The 22,263-nt window shown below is 33.3% G+C and overlaps 1 protein-coding gene across 1 annotated transcript in view; it reads right to left on the minus strand.

Annotated features, from left to right (window-relative positions):
- The window catches only part of LOC110021050, a 194,067-nt gene that overhangs the window by 26,448 nt on the left and 145,356 nt on the right, over window positions 1–22,263 (minus strand). The window contains 12 exon segments of the mRNA XM_020719380.1: window positions 1,696–1,902; window positions 1,985–2,251; window positions 2,323–2,500; window positions 2,678–2,841; window positions 2,930–3,088; window positions 3,265–3,583; window positions 3,660–4,034; window positions 4,116–4,424; window positions 11,221–11,305; window positions 11,476–11,771; window positions 11,929–12,032; window positions 17,751–17,972. Coding sequence (XP_020575039.1) covers window positions 1,696–1,902; window positions 1,985–2,251; window positions 2,323–2,500; window positions 2,678–2,841; window positions 2,930–3,088; window positions 3,265–3,583; window positions 3,660–4,034; window positions 4,116–4,424; window positions 11,221–11,305; window positions 11,476–11,771; window positions 11,929–12,032; window positions 17,751–17,972 — 2,685 coding nt within the window.

Raw genomic sequence — 22,263 nt, forward strand, 5'->3', positions numbered from 1 at the left:
TTGATTAAGGTTGATGTGCATTTCCAACACATTCTTAGAGAAGGAAACACTCCAGCACACAGTTTGGCAATCAGGGGGAAGGAAACTGAAGAGATTGCTGTAGGGATTATACCTCCTAATCAGTTAGCTCTCCTACTACATGGGGACACCTTATCCATTCCTTATCTTCATTGTAGAGATTGATTATTTTCAGGCGAGTATATACAAGGTTTTACTTAGATTTCTTTCTTACATTTTGTGAGCGTGGTTGTAAGAACTATATGGGGTAAGTGATCTGGGTGTAGGTTTAGTGATCTAACCCTTATGTTTTGTAACTCAATTGTATGTTTAACATGTAAGGAGCAATAGATAGCTCTATTTTTTTTAATATATATATATATATATATATATATTAGTTATATATAAGATATTCAAATTTTCCCGATTCGTGCACTTTCGCTCGTGCACGAGGTCGCATCAAAATGGGTGCCTCCCTAGCTAATTCGACGTTCCGGACGCACCAGTGCGGTCCACTTCGTCTTCCGGGGTCACCTGAACAACTTCGTCTACGATCGGGTCAAAAACACATTAAATTTAAACTTCTTTAAATTTATCGCTCGTGATCGACCCTTCCAGCAATTGATTCGAGTTTGATCAATTGCAAAGCCTTCTACAAGTGCAGGTGACGTGAATTTTGATAATTGTGTGCATCGAGTGCGCGAATTGTGATATTCATGTATTGTGAGTTCGCGGATGACACGAAGGGTTTCCTAAGGCTTTAAATCCTATGGGTACTTGACTCGAGCTTCGCACGCTGGTTTTAATTTACTCAACTAAACGTTGAGGATTTAGAACCAGTAATATGAAACTGCAAGGAGTCAAGAAGTGGCTCGAATTTCTAGTTGGTGCGGGTCCCAGACTAGTCTTCAAAGAGAGTCGGTAGGAAACTCTAAGGCTAAATCCTAGGCTATAAGAAGAGTAAGAGATCTCACCAAAAATGAGGTCAGCAACAGGTGCCTAGTCGAGATCATTGTTTCTTGGTTATCTTTACTGCTTTCAATCCGGATAATAGCCAAATGTCCCCAACTCCCGTCCAGAACTCCGTTGACCTCGCATAATGTCTCCCTTGCTATTTCACAACCACATTCACGCTAAATCCGATCCATAAAAATCTTCCTAGAAAACTAAAACTGTCAGCCTGCTTCCAACCATATATATAGAACCAAACTCATGCATATCATACTGTTTTTTGTCAAAAGTATTCAGCCAGATAAATTATATGGATATTTTGGAAGCAATTCAACAGCATACAGATAAAGTAAACTTGTTTGACTTGGTTAAAAGCATATGGCAGCACAAGAAAAAGGAATTACATTACAAGAAACATACAAAGAGAGAATATTTAGGCCTTGAAGAATCTTTATCCTAAATAAAAAAACAATTGTATCACATAAAAAAATAAACATACCAAGAGAATCATAGAGTTTTACAGTAAATTCAGTTAGGTATCTAGACGAAACTTTATTCAAAAAACTATTGTAGGCTATCAATTATTACATTTGTCAAATATTACAAAGCAGTACTTTGTAAAAGCCTGAAGTTCCTCGTGCAAAAAATCATGGGCCCAAAAATAATATGATATAGATTATATATTAGAAGAATGGTGCAAACAATTGAACTCTAGGAGATAACTGTAAAGTGTTTCTTTAAACCAACCTTCTCAGGAACTTCAAATATGAAAACCTCATTCCACTTAGCATAGCCCACAGCCATACCATTTACCTTTGAAACCAAAGGTTTTACACATCGTGTCCTTGCACTCTGTGGAAAAAGCTTATATTGATCTGATAGCTTGCTGTCAATCAAAAGCCGCAGCGCACAAAAGTAGTCCTGCTTATTTCCATCATTAACGATGGGGAAGCCCTGAAGCAACATCAAACAGATTTCCAATATCAGCACAAGAACTAAAGTATGTACCTACCAATAGTACAGATATTATAGGCACCTTGGACTCAAAAACTTGTACGGTGACATAATAGCGTGTGTCTGGAGATTTGGTTGCTAAATTCAATCTATCAAAGTATTGTGGAGGTGGCAGCAACAATGATGTGTGGTAATTATTCTGTAACAATTCAGTATATTCTGAGTTTTCTTCTATTTTCCTTAGGTAAATGTCACATCCTAGCTTATTTTCAATGATCACTTTTTGTAAATCATCTTCATGCAACGCTGAAAATGATGGAAGAAAGTTTTTTGAAACTTCACCAGCTACCTAGAAAGACGCTTTGTTAGTCAGCTAATAAATCACGAGAACAAATATAATATATTGGATATTACAGTCACCTCAGCTTTTTTGGACAAAGCATGGCCCAATTTATTTTGTCTCTCCCACGCAACAATAGTATCAAATATGGTCTCAAGGCTGGCTGCACTGACATTCAAATTCAGGGAGCTAGTTGCAGCAATACGAATTCTCTTTCCAATTGATAGAGGATGTTCGCAGGTATCGTAAGTTTCAAGTCTCAAGAAGATCAAAAAATAAAAGTTAGTGGGACATAATAAAGAGGTATAGCCAATTAATGCCACAAATCCAACCTTAAAGAATTCAAAAATCAAAGCAAATTAAATTTTCACAAGTACCAAACATGATTTAAAAGATAGATATATTATGTTACTATCAAGAGAGAAAAGATCTAACTTGAAAATCCCATCAACGGGTTCAACAAGGGGCTCCCATGATTCCAACTGTTTGTTGAACGTTGATGCAGCCACTGAACAAATGAGAACAGCATTCATTGCTTCAAGGCCCCCGTGTGTGGCAAGATTTATATTTGTGATAGTTGCATCAATTACTGGTGTCATCTACACCACAATACAATTAAAAAAGGATGGTAGGTACGCAATCAATTCTATTCAAAAAACATAGAAACGAGATTACAAGAATACATACTGTTCCAAGGAAGCTATCTAAGATAGTGATGGAAAAGCACCCCAACTTCATTTCGGCACTAATGTTTTCACGTGTTTTAGGCTTCACACAGTCACTTATGGTATATGCCAGACGACAAGATGGTTTTTTCAGATCAGATCGTGCAAGAAATGTGTACGCCTGAAAAAAGAAGATTATAGAGAGTGCAAGCAAAAAACAGAAACTGCACGATGAAAGGAGAAAGTTTAAAATAGACTGGGACCATCATGTTGATAACACTAGAAATTTTTCTAAGACGCTGATATACGATTTTCAATTATAAGAAAAAAATGTAATAAAAAAGAAGTTTCTTAAACCTGATTCCTAACTTTCCAAATACTCCAGCAGTTAGGACCCTTTGAACTAGAAGATCTGGAAATGGGTTCCTCAAAAATATTTGTATGATTAATGAGATCAATTCTTGGACAACAAAATGACTCCTTTCGAGGTGCTTCATCATTTTTAGTGACAACACAGCCTAAAGAAGCATAGCCTGGAGGAGGAATTGGGTACCAGAAATATGCATCTTCAATCCCTTTGCCAACAGCTTGAGCAACTTTAGTAAATTGAATAGGCTTGGAAGAAATCATTGAGTTCCCGCATTTGAAAACTAGTCCAAGAGCTGGTGGTTCTAACCTGACAAAGTTTGTAATAGATTGTCAATACCTTATCCACCAAAAAATTAAGTAGGTGACCAAAATTCAATACGAACCCCTCTGTTATGCAATCACCAAGGGGAGCAAAACTGGGATGTGGGATTGGTCGCCAGATTGAAACTGGCTTTCGTAAATCAGAACCTTTGTCCCACCAGATCCTTTCAAAATGTGGAGTAGACATAACATAACTTGTCCGTGATATTGTTTTAAGAATATCCCATCCAGAAGAAGCATTACTAGTGTTGGAAGTTTGCTGATCATGACTGACAGTTGGAGATTTCTTATTGACAGAGAGATGCCAATTGGGGTAACGAAGAATAATTTGGTGTAAATCAAAACTTTCATCCATAGGGGGATAATTCACAGACGAGTGTGCATAAAATGAACCAAGAACATTATCAACATGCCATATGCTAAATCCAGACAAAGCCCTATGATGATAAATGAAATTGAAGTTAGATAACTTCAAAAATGAACAGCTTAAATAAATGTGCTAATTGACTACCATGTACCTTGGTTGTGGTGGGACATAAAATATGCAATCTGAATATGCGGTAGATGTTACTAGATCAGATCGAAGGCAATGGATAACATGATTAGGAGGTGGCTGGCTTCCAACATGTGCTACACATCCAACAGCAGTGTAGCCTGAAGGAGGTATTGGCATCCAGATGGAACACTCACCACGGCTATCAGATTGGCCCCCTCCATCCAATTCTCCAAAGTTGGAGAACAAACCAACAAGCTTGAAGCCCAATGGCTTCCGAACACGGCCATAAGCATTACTTACTGCTACTACAACCTGGGTAGGTGGCACAGGCCTACAAAAGAGATTTTAGCATTAGATGAGTACAACACCAATGGCAATAATAAATTATATTAAAAGTAATAATAAATTGCCATAAATAAATGTTGCTTTTTCTGGTATTGAAAATCACAAAATTCAATTATGATGCCACTTGCAAAATATTATTTTTAGTATATATAGGTAGTTTATTCGAATTACTAATTCCCCAGCATGGAAGGTGAGCTAATGAAAGCATGATGGCTTAAAGTATTTTCATTTAATAAGTTTAGATCCTACTTGATAGGTACCAAAGTTACTATTAATACTAATCATTATGCTATCAAATAACTTGTAAGAAAAAAAGAAGTTAAACCATGACTTATTAGATGAATTTTGTTGTTACAAGAAATCGATACAGAAATAAAAAAAAGGGGGTATTGAAAATCAAGTGTCTGATTACTTCTCCATATTAAATCAGGAAAAACTTATGCCTAATGAAAATGACATTAATATATTTTTTTTTCTGATGAACAAATGTTCGCATTGGCTGATCAAACTATTTTTTTGATATATTGACAATGTGAATTTCATTAGAAGTGATATTTTACCATATGATTAGTCATATAATTAAAGAATTTTAGACAAGATGCTAAATTTTATTTTTAGAATGAATCATATTTATTTATGAAGTATAAGTACTTAATTATTAGGAGATGTCTCCTTTGAGAAGGTAGATAAAATAATTAGGCTGTGTCATTACTCTAAATATAAAGAACATTTTGAAAGTTTTAGAACTGCTTAAAAAATTTGATAATTTAAATTTATTAGCATATTATTTTAAAAATGTTAATTAATATATTAAAAGATATGATAAGTGTTAAAGAGTAGTCAATAACAATAAGAATAATAAAGTGCCTATGAATTATATTTTAAAAGTTGAATTTTTTTATTTTTATTTTTTTTTTTATTTTTTTTTTTGTGTTGGGGTTAGATTTTATGGGTCCTTTTATTTCATCAAAGAGAAATCAATAGATTTCTATAGCAATGGACTATGTTTCAAAATGAATTGAGTGACACGTTGTGATTAAATTTCTTAAGAAAAACATTTTCATAAGATCTAGAATGCTTAGGGTAATAACTAGTCATGGAGGGAGCCACATTTGTAATATAATATTTGTGACTATAGCAACAACATTTGATATTAAATATAGGATTGTTACTATGTATCACCCTCAAACTAGTTGCTCAAATTGATGTTATTTTATCATTATTATTATTGCCAAACCATCATATGTTTTTTGTACAAATTGCTCATTACGCATAATAGCATGATCACTAGTAATGCCTTAAACAAAATCCACTAAATTCTTTTATGAGAGTATAATTTACTTCTTCCTTTAGAAAGGTCGATGTTTTAGTTTTGACTCATGGACACCCCCCTTATCACTTTAAAGATAAGGATTTCTGGATTGGGAAAACAATGTAGGGCTATCACTGTCATTTGGTTCTTAAAAAAAACAGTGTCCGATTAGTTCTATAATTATGATTCATTTTGTAAATATGTAATGTGGAAATTACATCTTGCATTATTAACCTCGAACCTTTTTAACATATTTAAACAATTGTCTTCAATAAAATAAGTGCCTTTTGGAGTATAGAAGCAATTAAAAATTATTAATGAAAACAATGAGCACGGAGGCGAGTAGCCATGTGTGTCTATGTACAATTTTTGCACAGTTGTTTTGAGGGCTTATACATATGTTTTGGGAACCTATTTTTATTATATTGGATTTAACAACTCTAAATAGTTTTCATGTTTTGAATGATATGATTTCCATGCTTTCTTATAAGTATCTTGATGAATTCTGAAATGCAATGTATCATGTAAGTTGCGGCGATCTAGTTAGATTAATCATCACCCACTAGGTCCTGATTATACAAGTCAGGACTAATGCTAGCGAGAATTTAGTCCGACCAAATTGCAAGCTTTTGTCGCACATCAGCCGAAGTTTAAAAGGGGGCCAGTTGGGGTGTGACAATATATCATTAAGCTATAGATCCTATATACCCATATATGTAGATCGGTCCTTAAAGTGGGGAATTCAACTTGAAAAATGGACACCCCAAGCGTGAGAATCCCATCTTATGTGTAGTGCAATCTACTTGTAAGTTTAGTTTAATTTTTAGTATGATGGTGAATATGTTAGGGTCCTTGTCAAATCAAATTACTTGACGAGGCTTATAACACCATTAACAAAGAATTCTAAAATTGTCTCTGTAATAATTGTGTTTAAAACTAAATAAATAAATAAAATATAAATTTCTCGAGTTGTTTCGAAGTGAAGTATCCATCAACAACAATTCCCACTTTTTAAAAGTCGAACATCTCTTTTGAATTGAACGAGAAGAAATAGAGAGGGAGAGAAGAAGAAAAAGAAGAACCAATGATACAAGAAGAAGACTCGCCTGTGAGAAATGAAGCCTAGAGAGGAGACATCATCGCCCAGGCGAAGATGACGAAGCAGCCTCAACGATTTCCAAGTGGGTTATAACCAACCCTCACCGAATGAAGAAGCGGCTTCGCTTTCAAGAGGAAATACATTGAAAGGCTGTGCTCTAGCCGAGGAATAAAGAGAAGGGGAAGAACTTCATTGAGCTTTCTGGTGTGAGTTTGAGCGAGCCTCGTGCGCAATTAAGGAAAAGAATAAAAGGGGAGAATTCGGGTTTAAACAACTTCGTGTGGAGGGGAGTGATTTCTATTTGAAGCTTTGAGCAGAGTAGACATAGAGCGAGCTACATTCAGGTGAAGGGAGACAGCTTGTGTCGTCCATGAGAAGAAGAGGGGGGAGCCAAATTTAAGGAAAATTTTATTTAACTAGTTAAATTATTTTTTTAAGATATAATTATATTAATACAATTATTAAGTAGTAAATTAGATTCATGTCACTTAATGTTAGAAAATCAAGGTGGAGCAATCTTCAGATTGTTGATTGAGGAGTATTAAAACAGTTAAGGTTAGAGTTATACTTTCAAAAGTAATTTGTTTAAATTATTGTTATTTAATCTTTGTAGTAATTTAAGAATTTAAACTCATATGTAAACTGAGGAAATTAAACAATAATTAACTAAAGTAATAATTTAAGCAATATGAGATAAATTTTTTAATTGCGATATTTTATAGTATAGATGCTAACTTGAATGAGATAATAGAAGTTGAGAACAAGAAAATCGTTAAGAATTAAAGTGAGTAATTATGCTTTAAGTTACAGTAATATACCTTATTTTTAATACATTCCCGCTTAAGCTTTTCACTATTATGTCTTATATCAATGAAATTTAATCACATAAAATTTTTCATATTGCTAGTCATGAGATATGCATATCAAATACAATTAATTTAATAATTGCATGACAACTTATTTTAGAAAAATATCAAATTATTGCATGACCCTCATGTTCTTGTAGAGATATATATATATTAGTTTATTGCATGAGAAATTACATGTCATATTATTTCTTGACCTTTAGAGTTTTAAAAAAAGTGCATATATCAGTTTATTTCATGATCTACAAAATTACTAAGAATCCATTTATTCATCAGTAAATATAGTTAAAGTGTTTCATAATAAAAAAATGTATGATAGGAAGGATGAAATAGTATATATATGAGTGCTTGTATAAACATACTAAAAAGAATAGTTCACCCCTTATGATACATACATGGGACGCTAGTATACCCGTGCACATAAATATTTAGATTATATGTGAATATTAAAAGGAAGAATTCACCTCTTAGTATACATACATGGAATGCTAGTGTGCCTACACACATGTTTTTATATCAACCCAAACAATTCGAATATTTAGATTATTAACTATTGTGTCAACAAGAGAATATTAACTATGAAAAAGTAGACACCTTTTCACCTCATAAAAATGTTTAATTTAGATCATGAACTACTGTGTTGGTATGATATTACCGTTCATGAGTGTTTTAGGTTATTTTTTGATGGTGTTCTTAAGATGAATGCGAAAGTTAAATGTATGAAATAAAAGTAAAGTTGAAGATTAAACATGTAAGAGTAAACTTAAAGTCAGTATATATCGAAGTATAAGTTTATTCCATTAAGTAAATGACATGAACAAATATATTATATTATTTTAAGATTTTTTATAGTAATATGAAAGACCAACAAACATATATTTTTTTTGCTTGAGTTACTGTAGTTTAGAAGTATAATTACTCTTGGGTAATTTTTAGATAACTCATTATGTTGTCTTAGTATTTATTCAGATTTAAGCTTCTAAATAAGATGAATACTAGAGAAGCTAATGAATACAAAAGACAAAAACAACAACTAGAAAGACAATTTTTATTTGTTAATTAAAATGTTTCCATTAGTGGCTCGTTTAATTATTTTTTTATATTAAACATTTAGTGATAGAATTAAAAATATAGAAAATATAATTCTGCTGTTCGACCGTCGGTTTCTAAATCAATTTTAAATCCTGGCCCAAATCACTTATGAACCTTCCCTACAGTGCAGGAGCTTATCGCATAAATTTTCGCAGCATTGAGGATGCTACAATATCGCAGAAATAACTATAAGGAGAGACGGACCGAAATTATCCCTTTTTTTTCTTATGCTTTCTTTCATATTATCCCTCATTGTTTTTAGTCATTTCCTATACATGTGTTATATTAGAGTTTAAAAGTCATTTTTTGGTATTTTGTATTAGGACAACTACCTATATCTCTTCTTCCCTTTGAGAACTGTATCCTATGATTTTAGGCGATGCTCCGGTTGTTTCTTAGTCCCTAGGTGGGATGTATCTTCCCAATCCCTTTCCGCATCCTCCCCACATCGCTCTTGACTGTTCTTCATTGCTGCAGCTACCCAAAACAACATTCTAGTTACTGTTTTTGCAGTTCTAGCAATCGTCATTTGCCTTCTCCTCCCCCCACTTCGCTACCCCAACAGTCCAACCCACCAAAATTGATGTCGTCGTTGTCCAACCATCCGATACCGTTGAAGCCACCCAAAAACCCCTTCACCTTCCCGTTTTCCTGGAGCCTCTAGCCTCCTAGCCACCTCCCCCTCCCTTCCGACATTCTTGCCGCCCAAACTGTCCCTTGTTCTTACAGCTCCAGCCCTCCCACCATGTCGATGCAGTCTAGGATAGCTACGAAAAACCTCCTTCTACCATTCCACCACTACCCGCCCCAACTCTCGCTGTCACCATCCAAGGTAGCAACCATACATGCTATCCCTGCATTTTCACATCTCCCACTGCCGCCACCAACATTCCTTTGTTGTCGCTAGACCAACCAACCATCCTGGTCCACCTAGCTGACCTCCACTACATTTGGGATACACTTTAGTGTAGTTTGCTTGTGTTGTGTTATTGTATTTTCTCGTTTTAATAAAATTATTAGTTTTCCTGTTATGGTTTGAGTTAACTCTGGCATCACCCTATGAGCAAAACATCCCAAAATGTTTTCTTATTGAATCAATTTTAGACATGAAAGACTTGAAGTTCTATAAATATATTGCCAAAAACTTTGTTGATATCTTAATTGAATTATTGGTCCCCAATCCATTATTGAAAAAGACATCTAACTATGGAGGAGATATTTGTAAATATTCTCCTTCAATTTGGAAAAAAAAGTATACATGCCCTATCAATTCCATCTTTACTAAATAAAGGATCAAGCCTAGAGGATGCCATATTATATCCCAATATTTATATTCATTTGTTTATTTTTTTTCTAGATATTTTGATATTCCAAAGAATTTCAATATGTGAAAAATAGGAACACACTTCAATACAATCCTAAAAAGCTCCAAGGCAATAAACATGGGTATTAGAACAATCCTAATATTTTCGAAAGCGTACTAGAATTTTTGTAATACTTATTCATTTATGGACTGCACATTGGTATATTTCTCTCTTCTTTAGGGGATATTTTGCATTTTTGTAATTAGAAGACTTTAATTTATTTCTTTGATTTTTATTGCTTCATTTGTATTTTCTTTTCTTTATGTTCTACAGAAAATACCGAATGTTTCATTTTGGATTTCATAGTAAGTCCAATGAGTGGTGACAAAAAGTTATTAGGAAACATAGATGAGAGCTTGGCTCAAATGTGAACTACAACCCTTTTAAAAGTGGTTTAATATACATTATGTATACATATAAAAGACATTTTGCACACTTTAAGATGTGAACATGTTCAAGTAAAAATTTCATTAAGAAATTTACTAGTTCAAAATTACACTATTCAATGTATTATGATGTTTATTTTCATCCATAAGTTCACTTGCATGTATGTTCTCACTGGTGATGGATTCATCAAAGTTGGAGTGAAAATAGTTTTAGTGTGTAAAATAGAAAACAAGCGCATACGCAAACTCCCACCAAAACATTATTTTCTCGTGCATGGCAAATTTTTGCTCTTTATGGGACCTCAGCAGAGTAGGACTCTGATACTGATTCATTGGCCATATAATGAAGTTAGTAGCATGCATGCTTATCTGTCCATGTATTTACAAGCCAAGCTCATTGCAGTGTTAGCGGTACGTTAAGATTTGGATGATGTTGAGGGTAATTTTTCTCAAACATCAAAAAAGAGTTTCCACATTGCTTTGTAGGATATATCACAAAGTCAAGTTAGGAGCATACTATCAGCATTTAATATATGGTCTTTTACTTGTATCTTAACATCAGAAGCCGTTTAGTGCTGAAGTTGCTCCATAATTCATTTTAACAACTAAAAAAAAAATGAATCTGAATGATACCAGACCAATACAAGAAGCTTTCCCCATTACCTTGATGTAACACAGTCGCCTAAAATAGCATAGTTTGAAGGAGCTTGTGGCCTCCAAAATGTCAGGTTGTATCCGGGCAAGCTACCTGAAAATATAGCAGTTAAGTATTTACTCCACAAAAACCATGCCCTCAACCAAAACAAAAAAAATAATAATAAAATAAAATAAAATAAAAAGAATGAACCGAACTCAAATGGCATGCCTAAATAAAGCAAAAAAAAAAAAAAAACTGGGTTTCATAGAGTTATGCATAACCTTTTGGTGATACCCAGATTCGTTTGAAGTTTGTACAAGAGACCAAGGGGTTAGCTTTGCCACATTGTAATGCTTTACAAGCCTGATTTTGCAGCTTAAGTAAAAGTGAGGCAACGCTAAGTGATAAATGGATCTTTATATCACTAGACAACATTGATATACTCGTCTTGTCCTTGACAGAAGTATATCCTCCCGAGACATCCATCGGCTCAAGAATAACAAGGCCAGATCCAGCTTCAATGGTAAAATCTTTCACAAGAGCACGAGCCCAAGTGTCATTTTCTTTAGAAGCATACCTATCCAGTAAAACAGGGATAACAAAGGAATAGGCTCATGATATTGCAATTTCACCATCATAGGATAAATCCAACAGCATAGAACTAGAAAAAAATGGAAGCCCATAAGTTTGTTAAATTCAAAAATACATTTTTAAAAGTCGTAGACAAAACTTACATGAATCTCAAGTCCATTCTTGCCCGTAAAAGCTTCTCAAGAAGCAAGGGATTATCTAAGTCCAACTTCGAACTATCATAAAAGGTAAACTCAGGGGAGACAACCTGAAACATTTCGGAGAATACACAACAAACCAATGAAGCTATTTTAATAAATAAAATAAAAAAATTTCAAAATTAAATAACTGTCTAAATGACAAAACATGAAGATAATAATAATTTTTAGTCTAAACACAAAAAAAAAAAAAAAACCAATCTGAGGATACAAATGAACGAGAATAGTCATCTGAAAGTCTAAACCAAAAGATTAAGACAACAGAAAGGTCATCCACACTTCATATTTTAACATTAACTAATTTAAATAATAATGTGAAAGCTAGCAATTAACGATTGAATAAAAAAATAGCAAAACTGATACTAGCCTCTTTCAGTTGATTTCAAAAACTTCAAATAAAAATTAAAATTGGAATACAGGATGAGTGAGAAATTGTAGTTTCAGTAATCACATATTTTGTCATGATAACCGCCTTATTTAATTGTGCTGATATATTTCTCCAGACTTAAATAATTATGAAAGTCTCGGTCTTCTGAAATGGCAAAAAACTCAAATTGAAGGAAGGTACATCATAGTAAACTAATTTCCTCCAAATACGGTTGTTATTCTCGAACTTGCAGAACTCCCTACTCCAAGAGTCAAACTTATAGGATACAATGCCTTGCAGAGTTTACCACTAAGTTGTACATTAAAAAGTCAGGAAAGCATAAAAAATATACTTGCTAAAGTAGCACTGATGCAACAATAATCAGCTATTTTAAAGCATAAACTATCAAATTTTCATAGACGAAACAAAAGAAGCTGACTTTGTAGGTAGTTGCTAGGTTTTGAGGCATTCATTTCTATTTTCCCCATTAATCAACTTCAATTTGAAGTATATAAGGTTTTGAGGTAAAAAGTTACTTGCAAGTTAAATTGCATTAAACTTGAGTTGAAATTCACACAAACTTTAAACATAACAAATCTACATTTTATTGATTATTTACAAAAGAACAAGGTGCCTAAGCAACCATAATGAGGAGCTTGTCTAGTTGTCAAGTCTTGGGAAGGCTACTCAGTTTCTAATTCAAGAAACAAATTTGATTTAGTCATTTGCATGTAAATTTATATGCATTTAAAATCTTAGAAAGACTTTGTAATGCAACTTGCACGCTTACACATTTAAAGTATTAAGAGCGGTATGTGTAAATTAAAATGTAGGATTGCTAGTACTTAAAGTTACATATGTTTGAAGTAGGATTGTCAATAGTCTTCGGTTTCATGAAGCAGAAGACCAACCTAGAGGAGTTCGCATGGACCACTGTAGCAAGGCGCGAACCGCGCGCAAGCCCGAGAGCCATAGCTCTCGAATTGAGGTTTCAATGTAACAACAAAAGGTATGAAACTAATTTTAGCATCATTAGAAATATTCCTTTCTTTCCTGTCACTTTTGTTTTGACGTTTGCCTCGTCTTTGTGCATTTTTCCTTTTCAGTAGCCATCCGAGGCGTCAAAATTATATCAGAAGTGTTGAAAATAAATTGAAAGCTTCCATATGGGGTTTTGTACGATATTAGTGAAGGGAAAGTGAAAAAATAAGGTGTTAGGAAAAGTTGGGGAGAGAAATAGGCGGTTTCAGAAGGACGAATTTATGCTGAGAAGCTCTTTTAAGAAATGATTAGATGAATAGAATTTTGATGCACCGAACTTTCAAAATGCATGTGGATCAATTTGTTATTATTTTCATTGACAATATTCTGATTTATTCAAGAACCAATGAAGATCATGCCAAACATTTGAGGATGTTTTTGGAGCTGCCGAGGCAAAATCAGTTATATGGAAAAATTTTGAAATGTGAATTTTGGCTGCTAAGCATGGCATTTTTGTGACACATTATCAACTATCAAAGAATTTTAATAGATCCTTAGAAGGTGCAGAAAATTGTGGACTGACCTACTCCAAAGAATGTTATGAAGGTACACAGCTTTCTTAGTTAGGATATTATAGGAGATTCGTCAAGGGTTTTACACAGATAACTTGACATTGCCCAAGCTGATAAAAAAAGATGTTTAGTTTGAGTGGAACGTAGAATGTGAGCACAATATTCAAGAGCTGAAGAAATATTTGACCACTGCACCAATGTTAGCTCTTCCATCAAGCACAAAAGGATTCCAAATTCACAATGATACATCATTAAGAGGCTTAGAATGCGTTCCAATTGAAAAAAAAGAGTGATAGCCTATGCATCCAGACATTTGAAGCAACATGAAAATAATAACCAAACACATAACTTAGAGTTAGCTGTTGTTGTTTACTTTCAAGATTTGGCAACATTATTTGTACGGACTGAAATGTGAAATATTCACTTATCATCAAAGTTTGAAGTACACTTTCACACAAAAAAAATTGAATTTAAGGCAGTGAAGATGGTTAGAGCTGATAAAAAACTATGATTTGGATATACAGTATTGTCTTGGCCAAACAAATGTAATTGTGGATGTATTAAGCCGTAAATCCACAGGTAGTTCAAGCTAGATTCTTATTTAAAGGCCAGAGCTGATTAAAAAAATTAATGTTTCACATTTGGAAGTTTGCTTGTCTGGTGACATGGTGTATATACATCAACTAACATGCAAAACTTTGATGGATAGAATCAAATCAGCTCAAAAAGATAATAGTGAATATCCAAAAATCTTGAAACAATATTAGAAAAAAGGACTGATATGACTCTTGACGAAGATGATATTATCAGATATAAACTACAATTATGGGTACCCGTTGATTTTAATTTGAGACAGAAAATTCTAGATGAAGCTCATCATTCAAGCTATACAATTCTTCTAGGCAAAGAAAAGATGTATAAAGATTTGAAGTTGATAGTCTGGTGGTTAGGTATGAAGAAAAATGTTGTTGAATACGTATCTCAATGTCAAACATGTCAGATAGTAAAGGTTTAACATCAGAGGCCCAACGAATTTCTACAATTGTTGCCAATACATGAATGGAAATGGAAAGAAATTATGAATTTTGTTATGAGATTTTCTCAATCCAGATAGTGACAACAATATTTGAGTTATTATTGACAGGCTAACAAAGTCAGTTCACTTTATTGCCAATCAGACAGACAGATTTAGTGAAAAATCTGACCAAATTGTATGTAAAAGAAATTATTAGATTGCACGATATTTCAAAAGTTTTAATTTCTGGCAAATCATATTCAGTGTAAAAGAAATTATAGAGTAATTAAGAAGTAAAAGTTTTACCATTTCAATTGTTGTTCTCTCATCATGTACATATTAGCTCCTCTTCTATTTATCTAATTCAAAAGATCAAAACATAAAAAAAAAAGTTTTAAAGTAACATAATGGGTTATTTAAAAATAACCAACGAGCAATCACACTTCTAAACTACTGTAACCCAAGAAAATAAAATAATACGCATGCTGATCATTCGTATATTACTAGATGAGATCTTATAACAATCTAATTTATGTGTCCATGATATTACTCAATGAGAATGTATCCTTCAAGGCTTAATCTTAACTTTACTTTTACTTTATACTATTAACATTCATATCTGTCTTAAAAGCACAGTAAAAAAATAACAATAACATGCCACTAAACGATATTATCGTGTAGATACATCAATTCGTGATCTAATTTACATGATTGTTTTAGCTGAAAATGTGTCTAATTTAGTGATCTAATTTTACAATTGTCTGGGTAGTATGAAAACATCTACCCTCGCAAGTACAATCGTATCCCTTGTCTGCACCATAAGCGGGTGAACTTCTCTTTCAAGCACATACAAACATTCATAAATCACTACTACATTGTTTCATATCATGGATTCCTTTAACATGAAATAGTTTAACTCTATCTACTGACCAATTAATGCTCTTAATACTTAAATTTTTTTTCTATTGATAAATAAATGCAATCTTATAATATTTTTGTCATGAAATAAACTAATCTATACACATTTACTAGAGTTTTAAAATTCAAGCAATAATGTGACATAAATATAAGGTGACCTTAATAAACCCTTTGGGCTCACGGTGAAGCTTTGCCTCTGACCCTCACGCACAAGCCGCCTCCTCCCTCTTCTTCTTCCCTTGAGGGTGGCTCGACTTCAACCCACATGGCGAGTGCTTCGCCTTCTTCCTCCTCTCCACGTGAGGTTCGATAGGTTCCACTTCTCCCAATGAAAACTACATCGCTCTTTCTTCCTCGGCTTCGCTCCTCGCATGTGAAATTGCCACAACCATGACTGCACGATCTCCCTTATTTTCTGTGCTTCACATTTGGCATCAAAGTCTAGGGCTTAATTTTGTCTTGAAGAACTAAGTTATTGCCTCCTCTCTTCCTTCGCAAAGTTAGGGTATGGCGACGACTCTCATATAAGACAAACACATGACTCATTTCCTTGGCTCATCTTTTACATGAAGTTTGGCTAGGGTTTCTACCGCTTTCCCTTTTCTTCTTCTTCTTATGCTCTCGACCTTACCCCTCTTCCTCTCTCCCCTGCTCGTCGCTGTCGTTCTTTTTAAATGGGACATTCATTCTTAAGAAAGAACTATTGAGAGGTTAGTTCGAAGTGACACAACCATCTGAACCATCCCTTAGGTAATTTTTTTTATTATTAAGTATTATTTTAACATAGTCATTATGATATGAGGAATCAAAAGTTTTCATAAAAGTAGGTGAAGCCTCTTCTACACAGAGAAAGTGAAGTAGTTGCTATTTCCCACTAGGTGCGCAAGGTTTGAAAAGGCAAGGAGAAATTTTAGACTCAAAAAATACCATAGTGGGATCTTTCCTGCTCAGGAGCTAGTACCAGGCCTTGTGGAACCCATATCTAGGTTTTACTTAATCAAAATTAGAGGTAATTTATGTTATAGTGTGATTAAATTACTTAGAACATGATTTTACTTTGTTTTGAGTTTTGTTATTTGGACATATCTTCCACTATATTTTGCTATTTTAAGTGATAACCTCTTCCACTTGCAACTAGCGTGCTTGCAACTCGTTGAGAAGTGGTGGTGGATCTTCCTAGAAATTCGAGCCTTGCCGACATCATTGTTTACTATAATTCAACTACATTCATGTTGAATTATTATTATTAAATGCTAGAATGTGATTTAGAAAGTGTATAATGTTGATTATTAACACACTTATAAAGGGCTGCTATGTTCTTATGAAATTGCTTTAAATTTTGGATGGAATCGGTGTTAGAAAAATTGGGCGGATTTTACAAAAACAGAATCAAAATGTTTTCCTGTCGTAAGACTGCCAAGACTCTTCATCAAACAGTATGTGGAAAATTTTCTTTGAATGGACATGGTGAAAATGATATTATCGGCAGATTTTTCCATTGGATTATGGATATATTTCTATAGGTGAGTTTCAAGCAATTTAAAAAGCAATTATATTTTTCACCAAAATTATCTCGTATTTTTATTTGATTCATTTTATTAGATTGCATTACCTTCTTTCAAAAAACATTAGGTTTGGATTTAAATAATTTTTAGTATTAAATCGTGTTAGTTCAAATATTTCATTTCTTTGTACTCGAATATCTACAAATACAGTCACTTCTTACGATGATTTGGATGATAAATTAAATTCTGTTGCAAGCTTAATTGAGTGATCTCCCTTTTGATACAAGTTGTGCATGCCAAGTATCTTATTTTTCCCAGTCATGAAGTACAAGCATGAGAACAACTGAACTTGAATATTTCATTCATTAACAGAAATATATAAGTAAACATAATATACAAAATGAGATTACCTGAGCTTCAAATGTGAAGTTTTGACATTGACTAGATACATTTGTTAATTCAACATCAAAAGTATTTGCATCCCTTATGCTGTCTTCACTAGGTTTTGATCCTTCTCCATCTGTCTCAAAAGTATCCTTATCCAGGAAAGAAATCTCAACACCATCATCCTCAGAAATTGAGTAGCTGCTGTCATTGCTCAGGTACGTACACTTTCTCAATAAAGCACCATTCTGGTGAATACAAAAGCATAATAAGAAAAAAAGTGTTATCAATGAAAATATAAATCATAAATATTCAAAGCATTAAAAATGAAAGGCATTGATAACTAGAGGTTAGTAAACATACAGAAAACCTTTTCTTTACTATATATGGCAATAAAAGAAATAAACATGAGGATAGATTGATAATTAAGTCTACAAACAATAACGTGGAACCTAAAAGCTAAAACCAAATAGCCTTTAGTAAAATTTACTTCAATACAGTTCTAATGTATTATGTTAGCTGACGACAACTTCTGGATGATCATTGACATTCTAGTCTAAAAGATGCATTCAACATAAGAAAGCCACCTATTATCCTTTAAGATGAAAAACATATTATAGAAAACATATTCCTTAAGTTCATAAGTCTACAAAAAATTAAACAGAAATTAACATCATCACCACACATTTCAATTCAATGAATGTTGTATCCTTCAAGCAAGTTCATGCCTACCATTAAAAGTTTAATATAATGCCAGCAATTTTATCAGCTAAACTGTAATCTAGAAGGATACTTTACTAACCATGGGTTACTAGTAGGTTCTGAAATGCAATTACCGCTTTACTTTTGGTTATATTAACATAACAGTGCAAACTGGAACGCTTTACTTTAATAAAAAAAAATCTATGACAAAACAAATCAAAATACACAGACCCACAACAAGAAATCATAATATAATGGAACTTAAAATGAAATAAAGATAAGAGTCCAGCAACTTCAAACGTACACATGAGACCTTAAATATCTGACGAGGAATATAAGAAACAGAAATGAGTAATACTCGAGTCTCTGGCTTAACAAATATATTCATAGTACATAACACATACATCTTTATGGAGCAGCACCAAAATTTACAATCATCATTAACAAAAATATTCTGATGATACTGTCAAAATGAATAAAAAGCATAATTTAGACAGATACTCTTTCCTTTTCTTTACTATACATGGCAAAAAAAGAATTAAACATATAAAAAACCTTTTCTTTAGCTAACATAATAAACTGATAACTAGAAGTTAAAAAACATACAAAAAACCTTTTCTTTACTATACATGGCAATAAAAGAATTAAACATAAGGATGTACTGATAAAGAGGAACATGATGTTATTTCTTTTCTATTGTCTTTTTATTCAGAGTTAATAACATGGTTTTCAAAAAACTATAAGCAGGAAAGAGTATTGCCGAAGCTTACAAGACATTGTTCTTAACTCAATTTTTATAATATCAAGTTGACACATATTTTTCCTTGAACTATATTTTTTTTTTCTAAGAAGCTCCATTCTAAACTAAATTATAATTTTATATTTTCAGAAAGTAAGCTTTTTCAACTTTACAAAATTCTACAGTTTTAATGTCTTTAAGTTCTTTGATCAAACTTAAAACTTGTCATGTGCACAGTCTTTCAGTCCTGTCCCAAACCATTTCAGATAGTCATTAAAGGCATGTCTTGGAAGACCTGCCAACTCCAATGCTTATAGGCGTTTGATGAGATGTTCCTAAGATATCATTAAGAATAAATACAAGAGGATAAGTCTTAAGATGAGAGTAATTGTAATATTCCTTCAGCATTTAAAGGTACGTAGAACATAAGTAGAGTGCTTTTGGTTAATTAAAATTATAGCTCATCTCTAAGGGGGCATTCATACTAAATAATAGTATAATAATAACATAGTTCATCCCTACTTTCTCGATAAGATCAATAGTGAAAAGAATAATAGTAACAAAATAATGCAAACGAAAATAATGTTAAGCTAGGATACCTATAAGCCTTGAATATTACTCAAACATTAGATACTTCATTTAAAATTCTTAAAAATGAGAATGAATTTGACCCTTAAGATTACAAAATGAAAAATATTATTTATTAGATTTATATTTCACATCAATCTATAGTGACCTAAACAAGTAGAACACATCAAGTGGTTTATAAGGTGCAAGATCATAAAATGAGTCCTGCCACTCTGCATGAATCATATGATTATTTCACATAATTTTTATGTAGAATCAAAATCATAAGTTCGTTGTTTGGGCTTTTCCAACCCTTGCCATTTAAATCCAAGATTGGGTGGCCCTTTTCATAATTCAAGACCCTTTCTTCTATTCAAAGTATGAAGGACATCCTCACAATTTAAGTGTGGGATCTCTATATTGACCAAAAATCAAAATAAAATAAAGAATAATGAAAGGAAAAGATGGCCTGTGCTTTTTAATCTCCCTGTTCACTCATACCGGTGCCTCACATAAGAAAAGAAATCCACCCTCTAAAAGAAAGGAAAAAAACAAAAAACAAAAAAGCTCGTAGGCTAGCTCTTTCTCTTACATCGTATATCCCCTCTCATTTTCTCTCTTTCGTCTCCATCTTGAAACTCTGAAGAGTAAAGAAATGAGAGTCATGTAAGGAGCTTACTGGACAAGCCATCAATGGAACATGTGTTGTCTTACAAAGACTTAAAAAATGCAATAGGGGCTTGCTAGAGTTGACACTAATGAGATCAATGATGTCTAAAGAAGTGGAGAAATCACATCAAAAGCTTGCTGAATTAAGGCATCGAGGGAATCAACGACCTAAAGAACCTATCAAATTGTCCGCCCCTCCCCGAGATCATAGATTCCAATCATAGTCTCTTCATCATCTTCAAAATTACTCAAGTTTTTCATGCATTTGTCTCCGGAAAACAAGACAATCATCTGCACAATCATTTCCATGATCATCTTTGCACAACGTCGACTGTCTTCACATGTATTTATGTGCAAATATGGCCGCGCGATTAATTCCACGCAAGTTTGATCATGTATTCATTGGATACATGATATGGCCCTTTGGTAAGCCCTTTGGTAAGCCCTTTGGTAAGCCCTTTTGTAAGCTACTTTTGACACCGTAGCCATCTCATGTCATCAGTGTGTTGCCTTCCTAGGAAAGCTCCTGTCACTCTGACTTTTCCTTCTCTTTTACGTCAAGTAGGCTTTTAACTTTCTCATGATCATGGACGTCTTGATCACTTCCATTGCCTTTGGTTAGGGTTCCTTCTGCATTCCCTATTCCTCAATGTTTTTTGGTATCCCACCTCCACATATATTTACTTCGCAAAGGGCCTTTATTAACTACCCTGTAAGATCACCATTGCCTCTAATCATAGCCCCTAATGTCTTACAGGCTTCTCTTTTATCTTCTTCAGCGATTAAGCCCCATTCACCTCTTCCTTCAAGCCTCTTTCGAGTGTGATTCATGATTTGAATACATAAAGATAATCTTACCTCTCCATAAAACAATCCTTCTATTCACTTTCATCAAACTTCAACAAACTACCAACATAAATTGCATTTTCCTTTTCAATGCGAGCATGTTCTTTTCTTTTTTGATGAAGAAATATATATGCTTGTTAAGTGCCTCTCTCACCTTCATATATTGACAAATTTTCAATCGGTAGGCATAACAAATAAATAAGTCAAAAATTTTTTAGTTGATTTACAATTGAATGGTGGCTACTCTATTGGTTGTCGACCCTAGGCATATCATCACAAGAAATTCATTAGAAGAAGATTACTTTATACTCTTCTCTTGACGCTCATATTATATTAGTGAATTCTTGATGGGCATGTTAAAACATTCCTCTCATTTCCATTATTGGGTAGAGCCTTCTATCACTTTTTGTTTGGAACTCATTTCTATATCTTCACCCAAAGCATTTAAATTAGTCTATCATATTCTCTTTAGCTTTAACTTTTAGAAAGATGGTACGAAAGGATTCTCCATGACTTGTGTGTAGAGATTTACAGTTTCATATGAGTATGCACGTTTCTTTTTCATATACAAAATCTTATTTTAGCTTTAATTATTTCTCTAAGCTCATTGTTGCTCACTTTATGTTATTGTCATTTAGGTAAGAGCAACAAACATGAGGACGAGTAGTCATGTGTGATCTGTACAATTTTGCACTGCATAGTTTTGGGAGTTGTATAGACTTTTTAGGTACAAATTTAATTTATGTTGGATTTAGGTGCAAGTGCTAGGACATCCCCTGGAAGCGACGCGCTTTATAGCTTGAATACAATGAAAAGTGTGCAAGAGCCGCCAGTGTTAAATAAGCAAGGGTTCCCACATTACCGACAGATACGGGTAAAGAAGTAATTAGATAAGAGTTTGAAAGATCATGTTGTAAAAATTAATAGAGTTGGAGATAGAACTATAGCCCTTAAGATTATCATTGATACTAAAATTTTTAATATTATAAATGCTTATGCTCCTCAAATATGCTTAT

The sequence above is a fragment of the Phalaenopsis equestris genome, unplaced genomic scaffold (assembly GCF_001263595.1).
Source record: "Phalaenopsis equestris unplaced genomic scaffold, ASM126359v1 Scaffold000118, whole genome shotgun sequence".
Classification (NCBI taxonomy): domain Eukaryota; kingdom Viridiplantae; phylum Streptophyta; class Magnoliopsida; order Asparagales; family Orchidaceae; genus Phalaenopsis; species Phalaenopsis equestris.